Source organism: Passer montanus, unplaced genomic scaffold, assembly GCF_014805655.1.
Source record: "Passer montanus isolate IOZ18808 unplaced genomic scaffold, ASM1480565v1 scaffold20, whole genome shotgun sequence".
Lineage (NCBI taxonomy): Eukaryota > Metazoa > Chordata > Aves > Passeriformes > Passeridae > Passer > Passer montanus.
Window position 1 is genome coordinate 12,150,719 of NW_024366592.1, and position 9,006 is coordinate 12,159,724.

The window sequence follows — 9,006 nt, forward strand, 5'->3', positions numbered from 1 at the left end:
ACAAGTGGACAGATTTGCGAGCTCACGTGGTTAGGGCAGACTGGGAGCCCCAAGTCTCAGCAGAGGAGCTGGCAGGGGTTAGCAGGGGTTATCTGGAGTGGGGATAGAGGGAAGAGAGAGTTGGGCAGCAGTGGAAAAAAGCTGCCTGGAAACATCATCCCACTGCACTTCCCTGCTTTTCTTTCCATTTCCTCTCTCCCCACCTCCCTCCTCAAATTCCACCCTTCAAATCTGCCAACTTCAAATTCTTCAGCCGTGCCAATAGCAGCAGCATCATGGTGCTATGCAGAGTGGGAAAAAAGGGACAGCCATGTCCAAAAAGTCTCCTGGTAGTGCTGGATCTCTTGAATGCCCTGCAATGGGAGAGAAGAATAGTTTTTGAGCATTTTTCTAGGAACAGGCCTGGGTGGTGTTACTGCATATGCAGGCAGCACTGGAACAAGGTCTGTGAAGGACCCGGGCTCTTCCTTGCTCTGTGTTCTGGTGGTGCGGGGCTGCCACGCCTTTGTTTTGGAGACCTTTGCACTGTAAACAGTTCTATGAGGGAGCTGCTCTTGTAATGGTTTCCTCTCATTGGTCTGCTCTGAATACCCTTGATCCCTGCCAAAGTACAAAGGGCATCAGAGCTGGATACATGATAATTTCCAGTTTCTGTTTCAATATCATGTTCAGATTCTTCAGGCAGCTCAGAGCAGCTCTGTCACAGACCCTTGGAAGCTCAATGGCTGGCAGCTTTTTGCTATGGATATGTGATCCATGATAGGCAATGTTGTAGGGGCAGTAAATTGGTGAGATACATTAAAAAAGTGTTGTCTTGGTCCAAAACTGGGAGATTGAATGAAGGGTGAAGCACAGCAGGCAGAAAAGTAAAATGCCATGGGTTGAAATTATTGGTGACTATCTGTTTAATTTTCTTCTCTTTGTAGGTGCTGTGTCTAGGACAGAGTGCAGAGTGGAGACTTTGCTGGTAAGTATTGATGTCCCCCCCTGCAAGTGAGAGCTGCTTTCTCACTCCCGATCTTCAACAGGACAGCAGGAAGAAAATAAGACTCATGAGCTGAGATAAAGCCGAGGTGAACATTGGGCAAGACAGACTTCACTTGGGGGAAGTTAATTTATTGCCAATTAAGATAGATTTAAATTGTGAGAAAAGAAAATTAGATCACTTATCCCTCCATGGATTCCCAGTTTCAACTTCACTCCTTCATTCCTGACTTTTCTACCCCCTTCTATCAAAGCAATGTAGAGAGGGAGGGAAATGGATGTTGTCCTCAGTCCATATGACTTGCCATCTACTCCTCCATCATTCTCAAAAATTTCCCATGCTTCAGCGTGGTTCATTTCTGATAGGCTGCAGTCCAGCAGGATAAACGTGCTCTAGCATGTGTTCTTTTCCATGAACTGCAGCTTCCCTCAGGGCCTGTCCACATGCTGCAGTGTGGCCTTCTCCATGAGCTGCTCTGTGGATCTCTGCTCCGTGGACCTTCACAGGCTGCAGGGCACAGCTCCCTCACCATGGCCTTCTCTATGGGCTGCAGGAGAATGTCAGTGTCAAGCGCATTTTCTTAAAATGTGTTTTTTAGGAAGACACATTTTTGAGAAAATCAGTGGCACAGGTCCAAGCCAGAGACATCAGGATCATTTCTGAGGTGTTTACCATGCCCCATAAACATCCAAACACCAATTCCTCAGTTCTGGGGCAAACCTGCACTTTCCAGCTGCAGGGGGTCTCCATTTTTTAAGAAGTGAATAGATTTCTGATCAGACCAGGAATACTACACAATTTGACAGCTTTAGAAAAGACTCCTACTTTGATCTGGATTTATTTTTCAATGCAGGGCAGAGCAAGCAGCCTGGTGCCCATCAGCTCTTCTGCACTTTGTTGTCTCCTGACTCATCTGTCTGCTCCTGAAAATGGAGTATGTCTGGTATTGGCTCGATGATTCCAAGCAGTGGATTGAGTATGGGAAAGAGGTGAAATTCATCTGCTGTTCATGCAAAAAGCTTTTGTTAAGCCATCTGTGGAGAGTTCTTTAGAGCATGTTGTTCTGCAGCTGGTGTGTTCTACACACGCTGCTGGGTGCCCTTGCAGTGCTGCTCCAATGCCTGGGTGGAATTGTCTTCTTAATTGTCCCTCAAAGTGGGACTGGAACTCTGTGAAAGCTTCCAAGGGACTGGCTTGGGAAGCGGGTGCATTTTCCAGAGCTGACAAATATCATTTGGCTGGAGCTGACCACACAGGCTGAAGCCCGCTTTGTTGCTGCTGTTAGAAGCAGCTGTGCTCGGTGGGGTACCCCTTCATCTCTGTAGAACAAAATGCTTGAAGCTGTAGAGACTTGAAAACATCCTCCTGTCATAGGGGACTGGGGAAACATTGATATTTCCCCACAGTGGCACCTAAACCAAAGGGTGGTTTCTAACATGTATAATTTCCTTGTTCTTTCTGCAGCACCCAGGTCACGTCACTGCCACTGTAACATCTGCATTTCTGGAGAATGAATATCAAGCTGACAAGAATGGTGTTATTTTTTTCAGGGCTGGTTCTCAGCAGTATAAATTAGACTTTTCAGGTGACGTATCTCCTTGTTTTAATTTCATTACATAGTGCAGATGGCTTGAAGGTTTTCACACTATGTCTGCATCTCTTTGAACAGCTCTTCTTCCTCCTGCAAATTTTCTCCAAGCAGAAATTGAGCAGTAGGTAAATTTCTCTAAATTTTTGATGTGCCCCACTTGAGCTTCTATACTTGGGCATCTGTAGTCAAACAAACAAACCTGACAATATTGTATATTCGGAAGAAGAGCTGAGAGTAAATGCTTCATGGCACCTTGGCTTATACATTTGTGTTTATACACAAAAAAAAGGAAGAAAAGGAAGAATGAGAGATCAGGGGGAAAAAATAAAAAGGCACTGAAAAGTCAAAAGGTGAAGAAGTGAGCCTATACTGAACATCTTGCAAGCTACTACTTACAGGGAGAGAAAGCACAGTGCAGCAAACAAAAATTTAGGGCTGGTTGCATAGAGAGAGAAATGGGAAAATGAAAAATGCTTTTCTGTTTCTAATTTATTTACCCGTCTTAAAACTCCTGTTAGCTTTCCAAACTTTAAATGTTTCCTGGCATGAGTAAAGAGTGGTGTTTAAAGGAGGAAACAATGGATAATTAGCCATGTCTCACAGCATGTGCTCTGTGATATTGTTACAGGACCAAGAAGGGAGGGCAAGCTTTGCTTTTAGCACCATGGAGCAGCCCTGTGCTGCCAGGAAAGCCAGGTTTGTGGCCCCCATTGCACTGAAAACTCTTTCCTGCTGCAGGCCTGCCATCAGATATGGTTTTCTCTGGCCAGCAGCCTGGATATGAGTACCAGTGCAGGTGCAGTTAGTGCTTGGTTGCCTTCAAGTTCCACAACCTGTGCTAGTAGGTGACCTTGCTGATCTTCAAGGAGGAGCAGTGCAAGTGGGAATGAAGTTTGCACTGGGGTGGGTGTAATAGAGAGAGCACCACAATGCAATATTCAGGGCTACCTCTTCTTTTATTTTTACTCAACATGGAAGAGCCTGTCCTTAGACAATGAATTATCTCATTATTGAGTTATTGTGTTTTTCTTTCAAGACATGGTCCAAACAAATGTGCTCTTTAAAACTAAAAGAAGTGTTATTCGACTGCCTAACTCTGAAGATGGACAAGATGGAAGGTAATACACATTCATGGTTTAACAGTATCTCTAGAGGACAGCACCTTTCTGCTAAGAAGTTCCTCCTACCTGCCTAGAATGCAATTTTATAGTTCTTAAATTAATTTTTAGATACCTTTTCCTGACTGGTTTAACAGCACATTTTGCAGTGACAGTATTTGTAAATTATGCAATGCTTCTGTAAAAGTCTCTGGAGGGATGTTTGCTGGCAGTCTCTGGCAGCTGTGAAAGACCACTAGAGCAAATCTGCTCTCCCTGTGAGAGGCAAGGCCACATAGGACTGACACAACTGTGCCAGGAATTATTATTCCTTGATTTATGCCCCAACACTAATAAATAAACTGTGCAGCAATTAGGAGTGAGGGACTGCCAATCCCAAGAGCTGTGGTGCATGTAGATGTCATCTCTTGGAAAGCTGAGGATAAACTAAAACTCAGAACAGGCAAATCCACTGAAATGAAGTGAATTAGAGGCACTTACTTCAGATACCCTATCTTATGGCTTTTTCTAAAAGAAGTTCAGTTTAAAAGAATTTGAACACATCTGCTATAAATGTTATTTGTGCTACTGATTTATTTTAGTAAGAGCTGTCTCAGCTTTAGAAACTTACCAGCAGACAATGCATGTGAAGCTGAGGGTTCAATTAAAGTGTTGGTTCAACCTAAGGTGGGTTCATTCAAAAAGAAAACAAACTATAGCTCCTGAATGGATGCCTGAAGGCTGCTTTAGAGCCTGTGGTTAGATTCACCAGAAGGGGGATTTGGTTAGGAGTATCACCAGCTGACTGGCTCCTTTTTCTGTTCTGTAGCCAAAACATGACTCTATCACATCATGTCTATCCTCCACAGTGGGACCAAACTGCACTACCTGATATCGGGTACAAGGTAGGACTTTCCAGCTCTCCAGTGGGTGGCAAGAGCTCTCTCCTGTACTAATTTTTCCAAGTCCACAATTCAAGGCAATTGAGATGTTACCACCTTTTAAATGTGTCTTGTAAAATAAGCAGGTATGATGTGAAACAAGACTGACAGTTTCATATTCAGAACAGATGTGCATTTCCTGGGAGATCTCTGAGAATGATGTGGTATCATCTCCCCTATGATATCACACAGGGTAAGAAAGGCCATTGCTGCTCATACCTGTCCTTTGCACTCTCCCAAGGCACTTCATCCCCTGATAAACCAGATTAATTGTATTTTAATGTGGTATTTCCTCTGTCAGTTTGGGGCAGGATGTTATCTGCTGTGGTAAAATAGCAGCTTAGCCCTGTAGAGCAGAGTAGAGTGTCAGATTAAGGTGAAAATTTCACTCTGCTTCAGCCTCAATGTTGCTGTGCATTTCAACTTTAGGTTACTCTGAGCTAAAAATAGTCCAGATGTAGAGGTGCACCCTCAAAAGGAAGCTCGTGTGGGGTTGCACTGGTTTCCCTCAGTCGGTGCCTGTGCTTCCACATGGGGAGTGATAGTAAAGGAGGGTTGACAGGAAAAACAGAAGCAGCTTGTGATTTTTGTAGTAGGGCTTTTCAGCAGATTTGAGAAGGTGGATGAATCCTTTGAAAGGACTGGGAGTTGTTATTCTCAGTAATACCTTATTTTTAGTGCTTTAAAATTTTTCAGTTGATACAGCTCAGCAATGATTCCCAAGAATATATAAAAATCAAGAGGCTGTTTGAGAAGACAATGAAAAATTACTGCATCAAACAACTGCAGAGGATTCAGAACCCAACACTTTGGGACATTTTTCAGTGGTTTGTATCTATTTTATTTCATTATCCTTACTGTATGAGAAGACTGGTATTTTCTGATCTGTTGTCCTCCATAGTCTACATTTAGAGCTGCCAAATTCAGCAGTCCAGCAGAGGTGAGGCTGCCACATATCTCTCTGCCCAGGTCTGGCTGGTGGCCCACACTTATGACTGCTCCAAAACCTGGCTCCCTAAGGCTGAGGCTTCCCTGGGGCAGTCCTGGAAGGGGGCTGGGGCTCCTTTCTCTGTGACTGAGTTGTTAGCATTGCATCCGTATTCTTTTGTGCGTGCAGAAAGGAGCCTTTTATCCCTAGCAAGATATGTGTGTGATTCTTGCTAGTGTTATTCAAAAGGGAAATAGTTTTCCTTCATCATAACTGAGCTTTGGTGTTTCAGGTTTATACTTTTGGTTTTATCCTCTTCCACATAGGAGTTAGGAAAAAAAAAAGGAGACTTTTTTGGTGATAAAGATAAGAGCAGAGATTATACAATCTTCACTGTAGCTTCATACAGCTCAGTTTTATAATCATATTTATGTATTTAGGATTTATATAACATGGGAAATGACCAATTCCTAGTCAAGAGATGTTTGTCTCTTTACTCTCTCATGTGGTATGAAGTTGTGGATGACACAGTCCATAGTGCTGCTGAGAACTTTTTGTTTTGCTGGCAGGAGCCAACTGTGTGGCAGGGTACCAGCAGAAGTGCAAAGCAGGCAGTAATCCCACTGAGGCTGGTTTGTGTCACTGTTCCTCCCTGACCCAGAAGTACGAGGAGTTGGGTTGGGAAATTTTCCTTGTTTGAACCAAGAAAATAAGTAGGTTTGGTTTTCTTGTTTGTTTGTTTGTTTGGGGTTTTTTTTTGGTTGTCTCTAGGCAAAAAGAAAAGATGAAGAAGCTCCATCAATTGGAAGGGGTGAATGAGAGGCTCCTGTTCCATGGCACAAGTCCATCCCACGTGTCTGCCATCTGTGAGCAGAACTTTGACTGGAGACTCTGTGGGACTCATGGGACAATGTATGGAAAAGGTACAAGTGCAGAAGGGTGTAGGGGCTATAGCAGCAGGGACTGCAGACCCCAGTGAGGCTGGGGGATGTGGGTGCGAAGTGACTGATGGTTCCTGACCCACGTACTCCTGCCTTTAGGGCATGGTCACCTGTGTACATCTGCATTGCTTTAGGTAGAACCCACAGCAGCAATCCCATTCCAGGAAGGGCTAAAAACACCTCTTTGCCTCAGGTGCCTGCTCTTGGACAGGTGGGACTGGGAGGCTGATGGTGAAATGTGGACTGGAGTCGGTACTTTACAATAAGCCAGGGTGGGAACACCTGGCAAGAATGTTCCCACACGTTGTAGGGCTAGCTGGGCTTGTTGGATTGCTGGCTGCCAAGGTGCTGTTAGCACGTGCTTGTCCCTTGGCTGGTGTACTGACCTGTCGGTTTTTCTGCTCCCTAGGAAGCTACTTTGCCAGAGATGCCAGCTATTCCCATGAGTTCTGCTCCTCTCTCGGTGGGCGCTACAGCATGTTCGTAGCTCAGGTTCTTGCTGGAGACTTTGTGCGGGGGAACCCTGAGTACTGCCGCCCTCCACCCAGAGACAAAAATTCAAACAGACTTTATGACAGCTGCGTGGATGACCCAACAGACCCTTCCATCTTTGTCATCTTTGAGAAGCAACAAATTTACCCTGCCTATATTTTGGAGTACAGCCTTGAGACCAGCTGTGTGGTCCTGTAATGAGCGGTGGAATGTCTTTATGACCTTGATCCACTGGTATGGTTACCTTGGGTTAATTCCTGCCTGTGATGGTGCTGATATGCCAAAGGGAGGCTGAGCAGGGCATGTGGAAGAAGGAAAAGTGAAAGTACCTACATCATGGTGCTCAAGAGAGGAATCATGGCCTGTTTTTGAAATAAATGGCAGGAAGCTCCTGCATCCTGAAGGCTTTGTAATTAATTCTGGCAAAGAATTTGCTTTGTTTCCTGGTCACATTGCTGGCATTTCTTCTTACCATTTTCTGCTGTGTCAAGTCTGCATTTGGTTAAGAAAATAAACAACATTCAGGCCTTAGCCTGAATGACACCCTGTGACACCCTGTCCTTCCTCTGTTCCCACTGGATCTAGGTCAAGAAAAGCAGGGATATGGCAGCTGCTGAAGCTAGATCCCCACCATGCCATGACACCAGCAGTGAGGAAGTCCATGGTGAGCTGAATAATGGCACACAGCAGTGTCCCACCAGGGCTGTGGAGCCAGTTCCTGCAGCATTGAGCAGTGAGACACTGGGGCTTTGTGAGGGCTGGCTGCTGGCACAGCCACCTCCTTCCCACCCTGCAGGCTGGCACTGGTGGTGGCTGTTTTGGATTACCCTGCTGCTGCTGCCTGGAACTTCTCTGGAGGATGGAAAAGTGCCCCAGTGGCATGTGGTCCTGCTAGGATGGATGGTGGGGAAAGCATGAATTATGGTCATAGTACTTGAAACTTGGTGGATAATGGGATAACATTTGGGATGAGTGATAGCATGGAAACAAAAATGAATGGTTTATCTTAAAACAGTCGTGAGGTATAAGTTGTAATTCAGCAGAGGAGTCACAAGTAGTTCACTTGTGTGTGCCACAGCTGGGAGGAACCAAGAGGAGGGCTGTGAGTAGGATCTCATCAGCTTTCCTAAAGCTGCTATCTTCAGGCACAATCAGTGTCTTTAGGGAATTTTGAAAGACAGGTGACTGCAGAAAGTCCCTAAGCTACACTAATTCATTCAATTCCACATTTCATTGCTTTTGCAGAAGCCTAAAGGTTGTTCTTTTGCAAATTAGTGATCTAGTCCTGTCATTCACAGGTGAGCAGAGAACTTTCCACACAGTCAGGAAGTAAAAATGAATATCACTTAAAGTGACTCAGAGTGGATGAGAAGGGACTGAACAGTGACCATTTTCAGCTGTCACCCTACATTGGTACTTGCAACATTCCATAGATTTCCTCCATGGCTTCATCAGGGGGCTTGGACATGCAGCCTTTGGGCAGGACAGGGGCTGGGAGATGGAGGGTTTGGGAAGAGTTTTGCTATTATACAAAATACTCTGTGGAATGGTGGCTGTGTATAAATCATCTTCCCCCATTCTTCTCCTCCATGACAGAAGAAACCACTCATCATGTGGGAGAAAGTTGTTTCCAGCAAGCTGGGCTTCAGAGTATGATTGCCAAATTCATCAGAGGCAGGAGAGGGTAAGGAAGAGCCTGCTGAGAAGCAGGCCAGCCACAGGAAAAGGGGGGGTTGTTGATCTGAAAAAGTGGAAACAGGCAGAGAACAGAGGACAGGTGAAAACATGCACAGTTTGGAAGAAAAATAAGATTTTCCAGTAAGTCAAAACTATTTCTGACTACAGGGAGGGAGAGTTTCTCACAGCCTCCAGCTGCCTCCAGAATTAGATGCCGGGTGTCATATCAAGAAGATAGGCAGGATCTGGTATGAGCAGCTATAACAGTGTGCAGTGGTGTGGCACTGCTTGGGCTCTGCAGGTGCTGGAGTACCAGATCTGACATGGAAGTTCTCCTTGAGGAGCCTGCAGCCT

General features: G+C 45.1%; 1 protein-coding gene across 2 annotated transcripts; it reads left to right on the forward strand.

Annotated features, from left to right (window-relative positions):
• Window positions 1–53: 53 nt before the first annotated feature.
• On the forward strand, window positions 54–7,202 carry LOC120501651 (protein mono-ADP-ribosyltransferase PARP12-like). Of its 2 annotated transcripts, XM_039708211.1 has the most exons (9): window positions 54–788; window positions 927–967; window positions 1,839–1,974; window positions 2,450–2,570; window positions 3,613–3,694; window positions 4,503–4,578; window positions 5,311–5,441; window positions 6,314–6,465; window positions 6,893–7,202. In XM_039708211.1, the coding sequence occupies exons 3-9, from the start codon at window positions 1,915–1,917 to the stop codon at window positions 7,171–7,173; spliced, it is 903 nt and encodes a 300-aa protein (XP_039564145.1). In that variant the 5' UTR covers window positions 54–788; window positions 927–967; window positions 1,839–1,914; the 3' UTR covers window positions 7,174–7,202. The 2 variants fall into 2 exon arrangements, with proteins under 2 accessions (XP_039564145.1, XP_039564147.1); XM_039708213.1 differs by having other exon boundaries at window positions 54–967.
• The last annotated feature ends 1,804 nt before the right edge of the window (window positions 7,203–9,006 follow it).